We start from the raw sequence: 21117 nt of genomic DNA on the forward strand, positions 1-21117 counted from the left end.
CCAAAACCTTTGAGGTTGGGAGGATTTTTTTTTTTCCATTCAGCACAGGAAGGGAAGAGGGCATTTTATAGCAAAAAATGCTATTAGTGGCATAAAAACCTTTGGGATGGTTTCAGTGCAAGTGTTTATTGCAGTATAAATCTGAAAAGCTGTGTGTACCTGTGAGCACCGTCTGCGCAGGTTGCAAAACAGGAGTTGCTTTTTACCTGCTTGTTTTGATATCACCGGTTAAAGCAGAGTTAGCGGAAAGCCTTGTGTGCTCTATTTTATATAAATATTACACTTGCTGTTGGATTGCTGCTAGAGAGAGAGAACTAATTAAGGAGATGGGATATGATCAGTAGATCTTTCTTCCCTGAGATTTTATGAGCAGTAATTTGAAAACAGCCATATTAAAGTCATTGAGGAACAAGTTAATGCTGCGTTTCTAAGAATATTGCCCTTCTACTCAAAGATTATATTCAAGAATAAACAGTGTACAGTAGCTAATTGCTAACTGACATATTATAATGGCTTTGTACTTCCAAAATTGAATTGGTCTGGTTTTAAAAAAAAAAAAAGGAAAAAAGTAATGCAGTAACTTTTTAATTATTTAACGATGTATTTCTCAAAGAATAATTGAATCTCTGCTCATGGCTGCAGGGGGGAAGTTGGACCGGTAGGTATTGACCATATTTGCTACCCAGCTGACACGGCTGCTGTTAAATAACCTATTACAGGCACTGTCTCCGGCTTGCTGGCTTACGTTGCAGACTGATGGCAGGTATCTGTTTTTTTCTCTCAAAATTAAGCTTCTAGGAATTTGTTTCTCTCGGATTGCTCCTTTCTGTAGCGCCGTAGGCACAAACATGGTGTGATGTTAAAACCCGCAGAAATCTGTGAAGGAAACCAATTAACTCGGGGAAGGAAAATAACAAGCACACAGCGCTTGCCTGGAGCCATCGTACTGCCCAGCTTTGCCCCGTGCAGTTCCGCATCGCCCCAGCCTCAGTGGTGGTGGGACCTCTGCGGGCAGCAGGGCTGCCCCAGTCTCTGCTTCCCCTGGCTGCTGGCGAGACAAGATGGGGCTGTCCCAGCCTCTTTCATTGCCGACCCCTCCAAGAGAGCTGGAGCCTGCAGCCTGCGCTGAACTTGGTGCTCTCAGAGGGTTTATTGTTTGCGTGCTGGTGCTCTGCAACAGGTAGAGGTGCAGAAAGTAATATTTTTTTTTAAAGTTCTTGGTAGAAACTGGTAAGCTCTCAAGGCAGTTCCTTGCCTTACTTCTCACTCTGTTGGGATGGAGTAGATTTAATTGCCTGCACCAGGAGGGTTTTCTAGGGGCCTGCAATAGCAGTTGTGCAAGTATTACAGTATGCACAGTACACAGTCATACAATTGCAATGTATTTAGCATCCTTAGCAGAAATGACATGCTACCTTGAGGTAAAATTTTATGTCAAGTTAGATGATTCAGTGCTGGTGTTGAAATCAGCAGGTTGAGTTTGGAGCATCTTCAGCCTCCTTGGGGAGTCCGGGTATCGCGAAGGCATGGTGGCAGCGTGGGATCAGGAGCAGCCGTGCCCCCACATTAGCTACACAGCATGTTGGGGGCCTGGGGCTTCACTGGGAGCCAGGCACCAGGTACTGTTGTGTTTTGCTCCTGGATCTGGCTTCGGTCAGTTTAGCATTCTCCTGCTTTTCTCTGGGTTTTGCTCCTGCATCGTCCCTTTTGCTCTGTTGTCACTTTTCAGGCAAGGCTGACTTCTTTCCAAGAAAAAAGCCTTAGTTTGGTTGTCTAAGAAACATCATATTGCATAGATCTAACTTAAAACCATAATGGGTGCATTAGTATGCTGCGGGGGCCTGTTCCAGGAAATGTCTCTGCTTGGGAAAACTGCACAAGCATGGGCTGAAAATAAAGCAAATGCTTTTTCCTTGTCTCTCCCAGTCAGTTGGCTGGGTTGGGTCCGAGCCCTGGCTGCGGCACGGGCCGCCTGCCCCATGGTTTGCTCCCTAGGTCTGACCGTAAGAACTGAAATACCAAATTTGGTTAAATATGGAATTAACAAAACACTGGAGGGAAACACTGACTTGAAAAGTTGTGCTTTAATTATATGTCATGGATTATAAAGACAGAAGGAACAACTGTGATCATTTAGTGTGATTTCCTCTCTACCTATAAATAACAATAAACAGCCTTTTGCTTAAACACAAAGCAGCTTTCTCTGGTGGATTAAATGCTGCATGCAGGGGATGCCAGAAAGAAGAAACATCTTGTTTGCATTATTTTATGTAGGTTTGAAAGGGCTGGACTCAAGCTGAGGTCACGGTTCCTTTGAGGGAAGGGCATCCTGTGCTGGGGGATGCTGGGTCAGCGCAGGGGCCGGGATGTGGTGGGGTGCAGGATGGACGTGCCTTGACTGCTGCAGCACATGTATGGGGCACTGGGTACCAGGTCCTCATGGGGACAGGGTGACATGCTTTAACGGGAGCAATGATGGAAATGCAGTGGTGGTCTCAGACTGATTTAAATTGTTTGAACCCCAGTGCAGCAGAGGGAAGTGCAGATGGGGATCATCCAGCTTCAGCAATTGGCACCGAGGGTTGAAAACCTTAAAAACTCGCTTGTGCTCCCCGCTGCTTCCTGAGCTGCTCCACCCACACCCTTATGCAGGCTCTGGGGTGGAGCAACTGTGTAGCCACTCGATGCATCAGACCTGCCAGCTCTTGTGTCACCTCTGTCACATCAGTACACGCGGCTGTGGGGGGAATACATCCTGCTCTTTGTCCTGAGGAGCCAGTGCCAGTGAGCCCTTGGGTCGCAAGGGGGCATGGCGAGAGCCTTGGGTAGCAGCTGCGGTCTGCAAGGGTGGCTGTGCCATTGGCTCCTCTTCCATCAAGTCTTGAGCCCTCTGTTTGTCTCGGTTGGTGGTCAGAGCTCTCTTTGCAGACAAGAAATAAGGCCAGGGAGGAGGCACCCATCTGTCCTCCCTGGGCTCCGTATTCCTAAAAACCTCTGCAAAGTGTCTTGTGATGCTCTAATTGAAGGATGGGCTATAAAAATGAAGTTATGTCCTTCTAAAAATGCCTCCTTAATGCCTTTGTGGTCTGTGGGTGTTTGAAGACCTGGTCTTCAAACCAGGTGGTGATGGCCTTCAGTGTAACCTGGTCTGGTAGCTGCAGGGTCCCCAAGCATTTGTAGCGTGTCTCTGCAGCATGTGTTGGGCGTCACCGCGGGCACTGGTGTGACAGGCACTCTGTTATTCTAAGCATTAGTGTTTGTGTGCATTTTACACATTATAGCGTTGCATTATTTAAAGGTGATGTATTATTAAAGGCTTTTCTCCTCGGCACAGAGAGTAGGTCACTTCCTGCGATTAATGCTGCTCCACGAGAGTGAGTTAGGATGTTGTCTCTTATGTAATCCTTGCAAGGTGATGTCTGAATAATGGAAATCGTAATACTATAGAGCTGATTAATAACATCTAGTGCTCCATTAACGAGGGATTTTAATGAAATGTGTGTAGAAGATATCTATGTTATCATACTCAGGTTGTTCCTTCTGCTCGAGTGCCTGGAACCAGAAGAATAGTCATTACTTTGTTAATAATGATGTGCTTCCTAAAATAAAGGCTTGTAAATTCATTTTTATGCCCATAATCATATTTTCCACTGTGAGAAGAGCGAGAGAGCAGGGAATTGTCTCTTTCCTATCATCCTGACAAAATGTATATAATGATTACAAGCATATAATAAGAGTGTTTGTCCTAGCTAAATGTTTCTTTGCTTCTGTTAATCAGCATTCGTTTGAGTGTGGCATGCAGTCTGTGGAAGGAGATGCAATCACTGGGGTAGTGTGGCAGATTTAAATCAGTAATAAAAGCCCTGGGGAAATTACAAGACAAAACATTAACCACAGACTAAACATTAACATATATTAGCATTTTTATTACACCTGTAGAAATGGTAAATGTGCTTGGTTACTACTATTAAAAAGTTTATGTTCTGTCCCGCATCATTGCAATGTATATTTTTGGTTTAAGCCCTTTAGAATTTAATTAAGTGTATTTCTATAGAAGTGCTTGAGTAATAAACTTCAGGTTCACTTTTATGGTGACTTTGAAGATAAAGAACACATTTGTGTCCTGTTTATAATGCTAATAATAGGCTTGATGTTTAGCAGAGTAGGTTATGAAGAAGAATTAGGGAAGAAGGACCAACACAGGCAGCTGCATTACTGAGGCTTTCAGCCTTACTGGTTGAACTGGGTTCCATTGTTGAGCAATGCGCAGGGTTTAGTGGGCACCAGTTGGTTCCTCTGAAGGCAGGTTCACATTTTCTTGAGGTCTGTGGTCATCTCTTCTGTACATACCGTAGCAAATCACCCTTTCAGAGGCTGTGTTCGAATCAATTATAATAGTTAATTGCTTTTCAGTTTAATGTGCAGCTTCTCCCAAAGGAAACTCGGGAATAGGTATAAAATGGCATACGTGAACTCCAGAGAGCAGAGAAGATTGCAGGAGGACATCTTCAAAAATGAGGCCATCCCCTGGAGGGGGAAAAAAAAAATACTGTTTCTTCCTGGAGAACTAATCTATAAGCGGAAGAGTTCACAGAAAAGACAAATGGAAACTCCATGTAAAGTTTAAGCAAAGGTCAAATATAGCAAGCTCTCCTTTGGAGCAGCGTGGAGCTCATGGGCTGAACAAGAAGCCGCCAGCAGGTATTCAGCAGTGTCTAATGCACTCGCTTCTCTTCCAAGGGGAAGTTGATTAGTGCCTTCTTTTTTTTTTAAATCTTCTAGAAAATTGCCATTAAAACGCTTACGCTTAAAAGTGATGCTCAGATTGGTGCTGAGATCACACGTGTGCTGCTTTCCATTCTTTCCCTGCCTCGATTTGCTTGCTGATGTGCAAGGCAAGAGGTTTTTGCCCCGTGCGCCTGTCCTGCCTCGTGCGTGGGCAGCGGAGCAGGTTCCTTTGGTGGCCCCGATGCTGCGAGTGATGCCATCCTGCCGTGGCTGGGCTGGGGGTGCCTGTGGGGGCTTTGTTCTCCATCATCTCCAGGGAGGCTGTGATGCTTTGCACAGAACCTGGTACTGTGGTCATTACCCTTTTTTTGACATAATTTAATCGTATCCCAGTGGTCCCGGTCTCCGTTGGCTTGCGGGCACCCATGTGGACTGGTGCTGTGCTCTACACCCTTGCAGCTGACCTGGCTGGAAGTGGCCGTGGTGGCAGATCTTGTCCCCAGCTGCTCATGGTGTGTCATTTCCATGAAGCCACAAACAGGTTCCCTTCAGTCCTCTTACCCTAAATTAATGAGGAAGCGTTAAAGCGAGCTGATAGTACTACTCCATTAGCTTTGTCCCTGTGCTCCTCTCAAATCGATGTTCTCTCTAAAGCAGAGCCATTACACGGTGTGTGGCTCCCGAGGGTGTCAGGAGCCAGCTGCTTCCCCATCCGGGGTGGGGACCGGGCGGAGGCGACCCCCGGGGGAGCCAGGGGGTGCCCCAGGAGCTCTGCCCCGCCAGCGGCACAGGCTCGCCCTGCGGCTGGGATACAGAAATGGAGTGGTGGGTGGTGGTCTGCGGGAGGGTAAGTGTTCCCCTCGCAGTCAGGCTCGCCCTCAAGTGGAGGAGGCTAATGAAATCGGGAATTGGTGAGTTTGTTAATGAGCTGGGGCAGGGAAATTTGGGTTCAGCTGTTAAAGTATTGGTGTCTTTGGGGGATTGTAAAAGTTCAGGGTTTTGGGAGGGTTTTGCTTGCCTTGTGGCCCCTCGTGGCTGTTTTTCGTTAGACTGTCAGATTCTCTTAGAAACAAACAAAACCCCCAGCCCCCGTAGCCCAAAACCCACCCTCCATTTGATTTGCATACTTACTTATTTGGGGCCTGATGTTTCAAATGTCGGCCTGTTTTGGGACTGTGTGTGTGACATGAAATAAGAGACCGCACGGCTCGTACACTGAATGTACTTCAGATAAGGACTCGTGTATATTTACAATCCCGCTGATGGTGTGCGGAGCCTGAGGAGAAGAGCCGGCGGTTCCCTTCTGTCAATTTGCTTTGAATTCCACTTTTATATTTGTGTGGCAGGAGCAACCACGTATTACCGCTGTCGGTGTTTAGCACACACGATTAGCTATGCCGCCTTCCTTTAGCTCTCCCTCTTGCAGGCATCCTACCTGGCCGGGGATCTGGCTGTCCTTGCTCTGCTGCTCCTGCCAAAGCAAATGATGCCTGGCAAGCTGAAGCATCACACTTTTTCCCTCCAAGGTCTGAGGCGTGTTGTCCTTCTCTGACTGCCCTACAGTGGCATTTTTCTGGACTTCCTAAGATTTGGAGCTTGCTTTAAAATAGTGATTAGGAAGAGACTGGGAAACTGGGTTCATGTGTTCTTGAGCTTGCATTGGGAACTCAGAAAGCGGGAAATATTGAAACAGCATTTCTGAGCCCTTGTCCTAGGACCGCTTTTGGCCCAGCAGACTTTGGCAGATGGTTTGTGAAATCCTTCCCTCCCCACAACAGCACACGCGATGCCGCCCCTGCAAATGAGCAGGCAATCTGTTACTTCTACATTCTCTCACTTTATAAATAAAGTTCAAATCTCAGCCAGGTTTTTGTTTGACTAAAATGTGACAATAATTTCACAGTGACTTTGCAGGATGGGTTGCAGTGTTGCTTTTTTTCCTGAAAATGTTAATTTGTCCTTGAATAGATAAATAAGTAATAACTTGGATGCACTGCTCAGACTTTCCACCTTCTATCCATGCAGACTTCATCAGCTGTCCTGTGTCAGGGCTAGCATGATCCTGTTTGTGATTTCATCCCTCGTAGGAGCCCGTGGTACCCAGGTGCCACGCGGGGCTGCGAGGATGTGGCTGAGCTGCATCTCCCGTGCAGGAGCTGGGAGCAGAGGGACTGCAATACCTTCAATGCCGGGTGGGATACGAGGCAGCCCCGGTCCGCCCAGCTGCTTTGCTGTTTGAAGCATGCTCTTGGGTGGTGCCATTGTTCATGCTGTCGTTCCGTCCCTCCCCTTCCATTCAGTGTGTCTCAGCATCCTGGGGAAAAAAGCCTGGATCCTGGACTTGTTCTTCTCTCGGGGTTCAATAGGCTTTGCTAACAGAAAAGCAGGCTTTGGAAAGGGAAGGGGGGGCTTTTCACAGAGCTGGGAGGAATCAAAGGGAGTCATCACAAACGGCAACTTAAAATATCCAACCTTTTCCCACTTTTCTCCTCTGCTTTATGTGCCTGTGCAGAGCGTGGGTGTAGTGATGCTGCTTTGGTGGTGTTGCTTCTTCCGTGCCCACAGCCCTGTAGCTTTTGCATACCTTGTGTTTCCCCGCAGTGGTTTCATGGCAGGTTTCATCGTTTCATGGCAGATCTCATCTCTCACCTCTCCATGGGCTTGGAGAGCACCTTTGAGAGGGGGGGTCCACAGACCCCGGTGCATCCTTGTGCTCTGCACATTGCAGGGATGGTGGCACCAGCCAGCACAGAGAGAGCATGGGATGTGCAGACCCGTTCTGCAGCAGTGGGGTCTCGGGTGTCCCAAATGCCCTTGTCCAGGTCTCTGGCTGCCCTGTGGCTTCCTCTTAGTCCTGGCTGCCTGGATCAGGGGACTACCTGCAGATTTTATGGGAGAGATGAGTGCTAAAGGAAAGCCCAAAAAGCAAAGAGAATAGCCCAAAATGTGGTGGTTGTTTTTCTTACTCCCTTCCTCCCTGTTTTTTAAGCCTGCCACGTGATTTGGGAGGGCGGTAGGGCTGGTACATTCCTCTGCAAAAGTTGGGTTTGGCAAGGCAGAGAGGAAACACAGCCAAGGGAGAGCAGCGGAGAAAAAGCCAGGTGAGATGCTGCAGAACCTGCTCTCCCGGCAGCTGCAGGAGGAGCCGCTTTGGCAGAGGGAACTGCAGGTGCAGAAGGGACCGGTGGCAACGTCTCTTCCCACTGCGCCATGAACCAGAAATGGCAGTGCCCAGCTCCCAGGAGGTTTTGCTTTTACTCTTTGTTGTATGGCAGCCTGAGCAAACAAACTGTGTTGCTCTTGATAATGAAAGAGGTGACATTACTAATTTATTTGCCCACCCGAATGCAGGATGTAATAGAACAGAATTAATCTCTTCTCTTTACACATCAGATGCTCGTAGCTTTGGGCAGCAGGTGTGCTTTTAGCCTCCAGTGTGCAGCTAACTGGGAGTTTAGCTGGCTGCCTTGGTTCGTCATGGCATTGTGATAAATGAGGTGGTGCAAGGAACGGGCATCTTATGGGTACATGGTTGGTCCCAAGCCTGGATGTGGGCAGTGGGAGAGGCTCAAAAAAAAAGGGGCTGGTGTTAGCTGCGGTGCCTTCATGGTCTTGGCAATCGGCTGAGCCCCTTTCACAACCCAGCATGGATGAGTCCTGCAAAATAGCACAGGATGGTTCAAAAGGTGAGTTTCCCAGCAACAGTGGTGCCTTGGGGGACAGTTGTCCCTTGGTGGTCTCCCAGAGAAGGAAGTGGCTGCAAGTCCATCCACAGCAGGGACTGCAGCAGCACTGCTGCTTCGGGATAGTGGCTGTGCAGGAGACCTTTAATGAGGCATTTTGGATTCCTTCCTTTACTGCTGCAGCTGGTTACTGAATCATCTGTATGCTAATAAGCTAATTTGTGTCATTAACAGAGCCCTGTTAATCAAGACCTCCCATGGTATGACTGGGCTGGAGCCACAATGCTTGCTGTATTTTAGGCTCTGATTTTTTTAATTAGTGACGATGTGTATGATGCGCATCCCTGGTCACCCGCGGCGCAGCCCACGCAGATGCTGAGCTGCCTGGAGATGCAGAACTGGGGTCTTAGGATTTACCTTCAGAGGGAAGGTGTTTCCTACAAGTCTGGGTAGAGAGGAGGAGTGTAGAGTTTTGAGATGCCACAGCTTTCATTGATGAAGGAGCAGGGACCATCTTGAGCCCCCTCCTGCCAGCATGAGTTTAACTTTGACCAGGGACAATTGCCAGTCACGCCTGCAGCTCAGGGGTTTTGATAGCCACAGGGGGACTTCGATGCCCAGAAACTCTTGCCTGAATTTTCCTGCCTTCCCTCCCACAGGGCCGGTGTTTGTACAAGAGCGAGGTTGCATCCTTACAGCAGCAGTTTGCTTTCAGGTGCTCGTGGGAGCTATGGGAGAGATGGGGGTGATGGTTTGACAGACCAGCTCACGTGCAGGTGCCAGTGTGCATCTTGGCTATTTTCCTGCAGTGTTCCTGGTCCCAGCGCTTCCTCATGCTGCTGTGTTTGTGTTTTCCAGATCAGCCGGTTATGTGGCCACGCTCAGCAGAGGCAGTATCGATCAGCCAATTACCCTGAAGACCTCTTTAGTGACAAGAAAGTCCTGAAGGTGGCTCGCATCGAACAAGAAGAAACTTTGTCGAGCAGGAGGAGGTGAGAACGCTGGGGCTGAGTGCTGTGCCCGCAGGATGGGCTCCAGGAGCAGTCGCCGTGCAGGATGGCCCTAGGGAAGTGGATGGAAATGCTCCTTATTTCCCTTACCTGTAAACCTGCAACTGGTTTTGACTCTGAACATCAGAGCTGCACTGTGGCAGGCTCTGAAGTGCAGTGAGGTGTCTACATGTATTTTCTCACCTAGTGCATCTATTTTTTTTCTAACCTGTAAAACTGCTTCCTGCTTTTCATCTTTGTTTTGCTTTTTTGCAGTGCACCAGGCACCTAGGTTCATGCACCAAATGCCTTGTCTGGGTTTCTTGGGCACTGCTATAGTGCCAGAAATACTCACAGGTGTAGTTATAGGTGGAAATGGTCACTCTAGCCTGAGACATTAGGTAGGTAAGGGAGACTCATTTCACTTTTTTTTTGTGCAGTCTTTTATGGTAGTTCAGGAATGTTAACAGCCTTTTACTGAATATTTTCAAAGTGAAGCAGGTGCGTCTGCTGCTGGCACTGCACCCTGTGCTTCCTTCCCTCTGTGAACAGAAGCTGTAATTCAGTGGGCTCACGCTGGTGTGTCAGGGGGAAGCAGCTTCCCTCTGGATCTGAAAGCACACCCAGAGGCATGTGGTGCCTTTACTGCTGTCTTGAATACAAGAAAACTCCTTGTGGAAGAGAAACAGGCAAACTTGGAAAATTTTGGAACTGGGGATAGACTAAGTTGGATGGATTTGTCTTTAAAGAGTAAGAGGACCGCATTCTTGGTACGGTTCCCATGAGATATAGCACTATGGCTTGCATTCCTCTGTTGTCTCGACATGTCAGAGGGTTACACAGCCCAGGCTCTGCTGGAGATGTCCTTTGAGGACTGTGGAAATCCGCTGTGATGAATTATGTGAGCTCATACCTGCAGACACAGAGGTGTTTCTCCCTTCTCTTCCCCTCCCTGCCTGGTGGGGAGCTCTGGTCCCCAGGAAAATTCTCTTCTATCTGTTCTCCCAGTGCTGCTGGGGTCTGCAGGAGGGGGAGTAAGGCAGTGCCTAGGAACTGAGGAGCTGGGTGTGATGGGCAGCGTAAGGGTGGCCCTGCTCAGGGTTTGGCATAAGTGAAGGTCTTGCCTCATTTTGGCTTTCAAAATGTTGGTGCTTGGACCTCCTGCCCCACTGGAAGCCTAGAGCAGGAGATGGCCATAGGAGGAGGTTCAGGTAGGAGGCAAATGTCTGAAGCACTCCTCCAGTTTGTGCAGGGGGGTTGTAGGCTGAACTCCCACCCTTTGGAGGGGCTTTGACTCCTCAGCCAAAGGTTTACGGGCATTGACAGTGATGGATGGGCTGGTGCTTGCCGTACCCGGTGGGCTTCATTGTGGTGAGCCAGGGCAAGACCTGGGTGGCCCTCTGCCTCCATCGGCTGCCGGCGCTGCCTGCACAGGCTGTGTTGGTGTGACCAGAGCAGGTACACGCTTATCGTTAGCAAAAAACCAGAGCAGCGCAGGCTGCCTTCGCTGGCGCTGGGACACGTCTTCTCCTTGTTTCGCCTGCCCCCAGCTGGCAGTCAGGGGTTTCGTCCAGAGAGGGAACCCCACGAAATTCCCAAGCAAAGAGAAGCAAAGAGGGATGGAGGGAGCTGGGCATTCCCTCTGTACCTCTGCCTCCCTAAGCTTGCTCTGTCTGACAGCCTGGCACTTTTGGGCAGCTCCCCACAGCCAGAGGGGTGCCGAGATGCCACCAAGGTCCCGCTGTGGCAGGCACCAAGGGGGGGTCCCCAGGAGTGCTCCTGGCTTCACATGCTGATCCCTCATCTTCCCTTCTCGGGGAGGAAGTATGCTGAGAAATAACTCCTTGCCAAAGGGGGAAGTGCACTGAACCGAAGCCAGGAGACATGAGGCCAAGCCTTACTTCTTACAGTCCCTGTTATTCATATTGTTGTGCTCTTTGTGCCGTTTCCCTAATTAAATTTTCTGGTGTTTCCCAGTGACAGCTGCTGAGTGCCACCAAAGGGGCCAGCCTGGGCTGGGGGAACTGGTACATTCTGCTCCTGCAGCCCCCATCCCCTTTCTGGTGGCTGTCGGAGTCCCCGGGGTCAGCCTGTGTCCTGGCACCTGTGGACCGCTGCCAAAGGGGACCTGCTGGGGACAAAGGTACAGCCTGATTCACGTTCCCTCTGCGCAGTGCCAGCACTGCTCCTGCAGCTCCTCCTGCCTTCCTGGGGCAGAGCCCTCTTGCCAGACAACCTGCCTCCTCCAATGCAGCTTGTGACTCCACAGCCAGCCCAGCATATGCCTGGAAATAGTTTATTTTTGATAGAGCAGCATGAAACCCAGCATTACCCATCTGTATAGGCTTTGGTGGGCTGAGGTCCTTCTGCCCTGGCATCCCTCCTGTCACCAGCAGTTTTGCCCTAAGAAGCATGGATTCAGCCCTTGACTGAACATCAGGGAATAATGCAAAATGCTGCTTGAGGTCATAGATAAGCCCGATGCTTCATGGTTTGTTTGCACCCAGCTGCCTTCTGGCTGTGTTTGGCTCTGTGACCACTTTCACTGGTTAAAATGCACCAACCCCATCATCTTTTCCTCTTTTAACTGGACACCATTTTTTCCCCCCTTTCTTCCAGGGATCTCATTACGAAGCTGAAGTCCCACAGCGGTTTTTACAGCAGCTTGACAGAGTACATCTGCAACCACAGCTCTGCTGTTCAGAACGACACTCTTTGCTGGAATGGACAAGAAGTCGTGGAGAGGTGAATCACATCTCCCTTCCTCCCCTTCTCCCCAGCACTGCTTATCATTTGTTAAACAGGCACAGGAGTGATCTGTGGCCAGGACATTGCTTGTTATCTTAAGAAACCTTTGCAGAACCAGCGTGTCCACCTGTGCTGCAGCTCAGTTGGGTGTGCAAAGCCTGCACGGAGAGGAGAAGTGGTAGTGTGCTGCCCTCCACTGAGTTTTCTGCACTCTGCTCTGAAAACCCTGCAGCTGTGACTGGTTTTGGTCGGGATGGGTTGGTCGTGGCGAGCCAAGAGAGGCCAGCAGCAGCAGCTCAGTGCAGCTGTGCTGCCGTGGGAGGGTACACCATGGTGCCAGGGGAAGCTCCTCCAGAGCGGCAGTGTGGGCATTGCCACCACGCACTGGGTTGGCAGCAGGAGAGCATGGCTGGCATCCCCTGCCCCATCCAGGGAATGGCACAGAACACCTTCCTGTTGGGTTTCTCCTTGGTCATGGCTCGGTGTTGGAAGAGGTCAGGACCACTGATATCGGGTGGTGTCACTGCTGCCATCTGACCATCTTCCCACCAAGCCCTGTCTCTCCTCTCTGGATGGAGCCTTTCACACCAGCGTCCAGATCTGTCAGAGCGTGGCTCATGCCCTGGCTGCTTTTCCCTGTCCCGCTAGCTGGTTCTGAGGATGTCATGGTGGTAACTGTGAGGTTAATGAAGACAGGCAAGTACAGGATTAATAGCATAAAGGGGAAGGAAGTATTAATAGAAATGGAGATATTTTTTTTTCTTGTAGAAAATGCCCCCCAGGAGTGTTAAAGAATGTGGAAATAGAACTTGGAACATAAATCTCCTGTAATCACCCTACTTTGCAAAGCATCCTTTGCTATTAAGTAGTTTGCATAAGGGAAGAAATAGAAATAAAATCAGGAAGTCGTGAAATGTTGAGATATTAATTATGACTTCTTGATCAGTAACCTCAGGTGGTAATTAGCCTGTACTTGCAATGCTGACCTGAAACACTGAAGGGACCAAAATAGCATCAAACTATATTTTGAAAAAAATTGCTCAAGCATCTAAGATCACATGCTTAATAAAATGTACTTACTTTGCCTAAGGAAAAATGTGTCCTCTATCTGTATGTATTTCTGGAAGATCTTGAGTTTCCATGCCTAAGTGGGACATACAATTGAAAAAAAAATTATTTTGGTATTGTCTTACTGATTGTTAATTAAAACTTCTTAAAACAGTGCTGTAAACACTGCAGCTTTGCAGGGGAGGGCCTAGGGCAAGATCTTTGCTTATGAAAGTTCACCATAATTTGAGCCCCTGACCACGAGGCTATTAAATTGAGGATGAAATCCTCTGCTGTGCCTGAAGAGAGTGTGCCTTCCTATCCCTCTTCTCCTTGCCCCCTCTGATCTATCGTGCAAATGTCACCACCTCTGCCAGCTCCTATGAAGTGTTAGTACAGCTCCCTTGCAGGCAAGTGTTGGAGATTTTTGCTGCGAGCAGAGAGGGGTGCTGAGAGTGCAATCCCCCATCCCCTCGCGGGGACATCAGCGGTGTCCTGGAGGGGGGAGCTCTTTGCTAGCTGGGCAGGAAAGCAGTGTAGATGGTGGCTTGCATGGAGGAGGAGATTTGAACACCTCCATGAACACAGGGCAAATGGATGCACAGTATAGAAATAGGTGTTGCCTCTTAAATGCATCAGCTGCCTTCCCACCTTGTGTTTCTAGCACCTGCAGCTGTAATGCTTCCCAGGGTGGCCCTCTCCTCTCCATAGCCTGCAAAAGTGTGTCATACATGGTTGTGTTTCTGCCAATGAAATACAGGGGAGAACTCAGCTAAATAAAACTGAACAAAGATAATAGTTTGGGGTGCTCCTCTCCTGGAACCCATTTGCAGAATTTTTCAAATAGAAGCAAGCGTAGTTAAGATGGTCTCTAAAACCAATGGCATTGCTTCATGTGGAGCCAAAACTGACTGCTTCACATGCTTGGACTTCCTAGCATGGCATCTCTTCCAGATGGTCTGTGAGGATTCCTGAAAACCAGAAGCATTTAAGGTAATGGTGCTCAAGTACCCCAAACCACCAGTTCCTTCATTTCAGTATTTTCCCCAAGAGGGAGCCAGGCAGCTGTTCACCGCATAGAAGCTCTTTCCCAAGCTGCTCTGAGAATGTGCATTATGTACTGGAGCGTTTCTGGCATGGCTACAGCAATTCTCCTGCTGGACTGATGCGCACTTACTGGTCATCAGACTCCAGGTTGCTGTTTTTCACAAGAAACTTGCTGGTTTTTGAATCTCTAGTATTAATTTCAGGATGCTGATCTAGTGGTTGTCCAATGTGTTATAGGTGCCAGAAAGAAGGTTCTGATTTTCTGTGTTTTGTGCATGTAAAATATACTTCATATCTTAATGTTTCCCTCTTGCTTTGTTGGATATTGGCTTTTGCAAATCATGCACTTCTCCCTGGTGCAGATCTTCCTGATGGAAAGTGTAGCTGGCTGGACAGGAGGAGATGCTCATGCCTTGCACTTAACCTGCTGTGCATGGTTGCTGTAGCTGGATATGTTTCACGTCGGGACAGGATTGAATTGCCTGAGCGTGGGCACTGTGTGCAACCTGAGATCCCCTTGGGACCTGGGGCATCCCTAGGAAGATCTAAGACCCCCATGGCAGCTGAGGCTTGGGGTAGGCACCTTGCAATAAGCATAGCCATATGAGATGCCCACCCTAGGGATAGGTTAAAAAGCACCTGCTGAAGCTGCGGAAGGGGAGAGGGGTGGTTGGGTGAATGCTGTGTTTCCATGTGTTTCCATGTCTGGTGCCACACAGATGATGGATAAAGCTGTTTGGGCATTGCTCTGTATCAGTGAGCTCGGCGTGACCATCCATATGGGCATGTCTGGGCTTTGGTGGTGTTCCCGTAGGGCTTGTGGCTATTTACATCCCACACCTTTAATGCAGCACCTGAGTGTTAATTAAGCTAGAGAGGAGCCCTACTGGTTTATCCATTTCCTGACTTCTCTGTCATGACAAAAATTTGCTAGTTATTCTAAGCCCTTTTCCTATAACACATTAAATCAATCCTAGAATAGCAACTTCACAGCCCCTTGCCAATGCATTCAAGTACTAGATAATACCGACAATGTGTATCCTGCTATTTGACGCAAACAGTCCCTTCTGCACCCTACACTCCTCCTCTTGTGGTTTTCCTGAATCAGTATTTACTCTTTTTTATCCCAGTGCTTTGTTATCACCAGAGAGTGAGTGTGTCCCTCGTTCCCGCAGACCGGACACGCTCAGTGCCTTTCCAATGGCTCTCATTTCCCAGTTTAAGCCTTGAGCTGTCCTCTGTTTACTCCTTGCCCTTAACTCACTCTGCCCTGGTTGTCGTGGCATGTTTGTCTGGGACGTCAATGCAATGCAGCTGGCTGGAGTATTTTATTCTGCTTTTCTCCTGATGCAATGAACCATTTCAGTGCAGTCCTGTGCAGAGTCTGCTGGTTGTGTTGGTCGAAGTCTGACTTAAGCTATGTTCTTGTTTCATCCCTGGCTCTGAGATTTCCCGCCGATGGAGCAGGGTTATGCATGCAGCAGGTGCAGCCCCTTGCAACCCCCCTGAAATAAAGAGCTCTGAGGCCTTTCTACACCTTGGCTTGTGATAGGGATGACATGCAATGTGCTCTGCTGATGGATCAGCATCACTCATCCTGATGTGTACTCTAGCATTTTTAATCTGATTCATCCCTCATTTTCTCTTACTGAGTCTTACTTTGTGATCCTCTATCTCATTTATTTCTCCAGGTTGGACCATCTAATGGCAAGATTTCATCCTCCTTCCTGAGGTTTGATCTGTGGGTTGGTAGCTTGATCACCATGCCTTTTGTGGGCTTAGGACATGGTGCCTTGATCTGTCAGAAAAAACAGCTTGCAAACTGTGACAACCGTACAAGGAAGGTTGATTTTTCCGGTCACGGACTGAGCAGTGCCTGTGTCTTTTGTTGTGCTGTTGCTGCTTGGTTGAAGAACATAAGCCAAAGTGGGAAGAAAAAGGAAAAGGCAAGAAATTACTGCTTTTCACACTTTTCAAATTGTGCAAAAACATATTGTGCTTTTATGGGACGCCACAAAGGTTCACAGCAAAAGGCACATGGCACACTCTCTGTCACTTGCAAAGAGCTTGGGAGGGGTCACAGTGCTTGGATGTTCATGGTAGCTGGGAATGAGTCCTGCTGGATCTCCCTGTCTCTGTGCAACCCTGTGCACTTTTTTGCAGCTTTCCTGGGCTCAGTTAATTGACAGGCACTTCCCTGAGATAGCAGAGGGCTGGAAATGTAGAAAGAGTGCATGTGCAACAGCTTACTCCTGCCTAAGCGAGGGTTGCCATCATGCCCGTCCTTGCCTGTGTTTGTCTTCACCCCCCTTGCTCCCACCTGCCCTCACGCTGGTGGTGTTGGGTGGTGAGAATGTGTTGTCCAGTCTTTTTCATCCATATCTCCATTGAATGCAGAGAAAAAACAGAGGGTTATTCTTATGCTGAAGTCGCTGAATAAATAGCTCATTTAAAGACTTCATCTTAAGTCAAGTGGATGTTGAGATATTGAACTCATCTCGGTTTCCATGGGAGTTAGGTGTCTGAATCTCAAAGGTGATTTGAGTCTTATATATAGTATCAGGGTTTTGCAGCATTTAATACTAAAAGCCTATTAAAATCTAGATTCTCAGAGTTTAGTAATCTGCTTACATGAGTCTATTCCTTTCAAGCTCTTGTGAACAGAATGACAGCAACATTTGCCCACTGCAAAACTTGTGACCACATTAAGTATTACTGTTAGATGCTGCCATTTCCAAATTGCTCAAGACAAACTTGTACATTAATCTAAATCACCCGCATAACTCTTGTTCTCTTTATACTGATTCCAAATTAATATATTTTTAGCACCTTGCCAGATTTTCTTCTTCAAGCTCAAGTCAAGTTCAAGTCTCAGATTTCCCTGCTGTTGCCAATGTACTGTGGTTTGTTTTAATCATACAAATCATAAACAGTGAAAGCACAATTGGAAGCAAGAGAGAAAAATGAGATTCTGTAATTGGAACAAAGGAAATTCCATGCCAGCAATAACCCTTTAGTTCATGAAGGGTTTGGTTATTTCTGGCAGTGCTGCAAAATATCTGATACAATGGAGTCCCCAAAGAGAGAGGCTGTATAACTTTTCAAGCACATAAAACACAGCTTTGTAGCAAATGTAAGCTATAATGAAAGGATAGTGGGCAAATTCAGTGGGTTATTGAGTGGCCATAATTGTTTCCAGAGTATTTCAGAAATGAAGATCATGAATCTTCTTATATTAAGTCTTCTGCTTGGTCTCAGGTTTAGCCAATTTTTCCATAATGTATTTGTCTTGAACTTTACTCAACTGAAGTAAGAATGGAGGGAGACTTCAGGCTGTCCCTTTGCGCTTCAAACTCCCATTGTTTTGCTATGAACTTTGCAGTTTTTGCTGTTCTTAAAGTCCCATCTTCCAGAACCAGGTGACTGTCTGAGACTTCACATTTAATAAAATAAATTAACATCTGCAGCACTCTTACCAGCTGTAGCGCATTGCGTAAGGTGGTTGGGAAGAGGCAGCACTTCCCTCTGCCAGGGAACTAATCCAGCAGGATCTCAGGGAGCTCTCATGGTAGTGAGACCAGGCTGCAAGGTGGTTAATACTTGGAAATCCAGCAGAAAATAGCTCCTTTTTATTTAGGTGAGAACACTCCCCACTGAGAGTGTTGAATCCTCCTGGTTGCTTTTGAAGAAACTTGCTCAGAGCTGCTGGTGGTGTAAATTGAGTGCGGCATTGTGAGATCCACGATGGCTGCAAGTGTTCACTGCAAGCAAGCAACTGAGTGCGCATTGCAAGCCAGGAAGGCACCTGAGAGCCATGCACCCCCCCTCTCTCCTGCCACTGACACCCCCATGTAACAAGATGTCTGCATACAGCCAAGGGGTGGTGGGACCGTGCACCCCATATGGAAGAGGACAGCTGGGGTGGACCTGCACTTGTCTGTCCTGCAGCCCGCATGCGGCCCGTGGCTGGGCGTTGGTGACTGGTATGATTGACCAGGTATCTCCGGACAGTCTCTCGTTAGAGAGGAAACTGTCAGGGAAAGAAGTTACCGCCTGCTCTTGGAGGTTTATGGACTCATCCAGGAGTTACTGCCTGTCTGCAGGGCAGGATGGGTGGGTTGGAAGCAGCTCTTCCAACCTTTTGGCTCCTGCTGCACCGCTGATGTGACACTAAGGTTGTCACACTAAAGCTGGGCCAGACAGAGTAAAATGAGGGCATCACTGCTGCACCCACCTTTACTGGCCCACGAAAACCAGCTGGAGAGAAGACCTGGGTTCCTGTCAGGAGTGTGGAAGAGAGACTTTTCTCTCCTGTTTCCCCTTTTTCATATCTTTTTTCCTGCTATGTGGTGAGGGCTCAGTGTCACCAGCCCACATGGCCTGTAGTAAACCATGTCTTGAAATTCAGAGCAGCTTCAGGGGATTGCAGGTGCTGGATATGCTGCTCTCTCAAGCTCAGTTATTAAGTCCTGTGCAATGAAATCTCTTGTATTGTAGTCCTGTCTTGTAGCAGTCTGTGTTGTATTTGTCCCTCATCCACTCCCTCAAACAAGCATGATTCAGTGAGCAGAGATAGTGGAGGAAGAGCCTGCAAGGGATTCTGTGCTGCTTAAAGTGTGCAGCTGTATTTGAATAAATACTTTTCACTGGAAGGCAGGCATAAATTAGTTGTTATTTGAATGAAAAACTTACTTTCCTTTTTCTAAAAGGTGTAATTCTTTATGTTTAACTTAGAGGATTACTTTCTCTAAATCACACGACAGGCATTGCAGTAACTCATCTCTAAGCCTAGCATGGCCCAGTAGGATGAACACACATTTTACATTCATTGCCATCTATTTAAATTGCATTTGTCATCTTGTCTTCCTTGCTCTGCAATGAAAGCCTGGAAGGAGCTGCATTTGGGTTGGAAGGACCAAACGTTCGCAGGAGACATTTGTGAATGGTGGGGAGGAAAGAAGGAGAAAATCCCTTAATTTGACTGCATACTTTGGCATTTATTGCTGGTGGATGAGAAGGAGCAGGAAGGGTCTGTAGCTGTGCTGTTACCGCAGAAGACCTCAGATCATCAGTGTTTTCATCAGGTGGTTGTCTTTAAAGTAATTTTTAGCAAGGGCTGCTTATCAGCACATTATACAAAGTGACATTTGTCTTTGGAAAATACCATGACCCCAACAGGAGCCTATACCCAGGGAGCCCAGGCAAGGAGATGCTGCTGACTGACGTCAATACACGTCAAAGAGGAAAGTATTTTGGGCTTTGCTTATGAAGTGGAGGCCAGACCATGCTCATGTTGCAACACTGATATCCCTTCGGTGCAGGGACCCCCTGGGACCATTGGATGGACTTTAACCACTGTGCATATTTGCTGTTCAATGCCGATGTCACCATGGCAGAGGTATGTGATGGGTTTTGTGGACTGGCACAAGTGTCCTGCAGAAGCGGCTGTTTTATTGGCATATGTTGAAAGCAGCTCAAGATGGCTCCGAGATTTATTCTTTTCTGCACTGTGGCTGGAGAACATGGGAGGAAGGTGATGCTTTGGCTTTGCTTTGCAATGGGACCTGCAGCAGCTCTGTGGGACACCGGGAAGCTGGCATGGGGACTGCTCTCGGAGCTCCCATCCTCCAGCTCTGGGGGGTCTGTCTGCAAAAGCATCTGTGCCATATTAAGGCCTGGCTGCTTGGCCCAGGCTGCAGGGAGGAGTGCCAGCTGCCTTTTCCAGCTTTTCTGGCATTTCAGGAATGTCCATCCCTCACTGAAGCTACATTTCAAAGTCTTTAACCCTTTGTTTGGCTGCATCCCACATGCCTGAATGCATGCCAGCCTGGCTCTGGTGCCTGGGCAGAGAGGGGCACAGCTGCAGGGGAGCTGGTGTCCCCTCTACCCTGGTGTCCCCTTGTACCTGAGTGCACCCAGAGCTCTCAGCTCAGCAGCACAGAGGCAGCGGGTCCTGAAGTGCTGAAGCCACACAGGAGCTCATCTCTGGCTGTTCAGATGTGGTGTGTCCCCTGCATCTGTATCTTTTCATGCTGTACGATGTGCAGTTTGCAGAGCCCACTGCCTTGCTGCTTGAAGTGGCTTGTCTAATGATGTCAGTGGTTCATTCTGGGCCAGTTACGTACCCTTGTACCTGGCCATATGGGAAACACCAGGCAGCGGCACTCTGCTTCTCCAGCATCGCTGTTTAGGGAGAGATCCCTTTCCAAACGCTTTCAGGTTTGCTTCTTTCTCTTGTAGACTTGACCCTGGGGAGGGTGATCCCAGGTCCTCACCGCTCCAGCAGAGCCTGCTGGAGAACAATTTGAGTTTTTGGACATGCAGTTACGGTGACCAGCTGTAGCTGTGTTCCTCCCTCCTGTAAGACATTACCTAGGCTACAGAAATCCTCTCTGGCAGACGTTGCATGGATTTCAGAAGGGATTTCGCCCACTCAAACTCAAGCTATTTAGTTTCTTTGTATAAAACTGTTCAGGAGAGAGATTCTATTAATTTAGGTATGTGCTGAAATGGGGCTTGGTTCTCCTGTGGGAGATTTATCCTGCTAATGAAATCTCTTAAACCACAGGAGGCTTTTCAGCAATGTACTTTAAAATTCCATCAGTGTTTTAAATTTACAGTGACACCAAAAATGGTAGTTTCTTTGGCATCTAAAAAGCCACGTGTCTTGTGGATGTTCATGTTCAGTTGCCAGATGTGTTTGCCAGATTGGCACAGTGGCATGAAGTGACTGTGTACCAAATAAGCAGTAGGTTTAATGATTCACTGCTCCTGATGCCATATTCCCCTGCAAAAAGTTAAGCCCAAGTATTTGCAGGGCTGGGCAGGTTTGTGCTTGCGGCAGCAGTGTCTTCCCACGAGATGGTGCTCGGAGC

The 21117-nt window shown here is 48.2% G+C and overlaps 1 protein-coding gene across 1 annotated transcript in view; it reads left to right on the forward strand.

The window, feature by feature from the left end:
• GPC3 (glypican 3) overlaps positions 1–21117 on the forward strand; it is a gene marked incomplete at its 5' end in the record, with an annotated part of 82040 nt that overhangs the window by 12958 nt on the left and 47965 nt on the right. The window contains 2 exons of the mRNA XM_010086718.1: positions 9270–9403; positions 12020–12145. Coding sequence (XP_010085020.1) covers positions 9270–9403; positions 12020–12145 — 260 coding nt within the window. The remainder of the gene's footprint in view (positions 1–9269; positions 9404–12019; positions 12146–21117) is intronic.

The sequence above is a fragment of the Pterocles gutturalis genome, unplaced genomic scaffold (assembly GCF_000699245.1).
Source record: "Pterocles gutturalis isolate BGI_N339 unplaced genomic scaffold, ASM69924v1 scaffold18141, whole genome shotgun sequence".
NCBI classification, from domain to species: Eukaryota; Metazoa; Chordata; class Aves; order Pterocliformes; family Pteroclidae; genus Pterocles; species Pterocles gutturalis.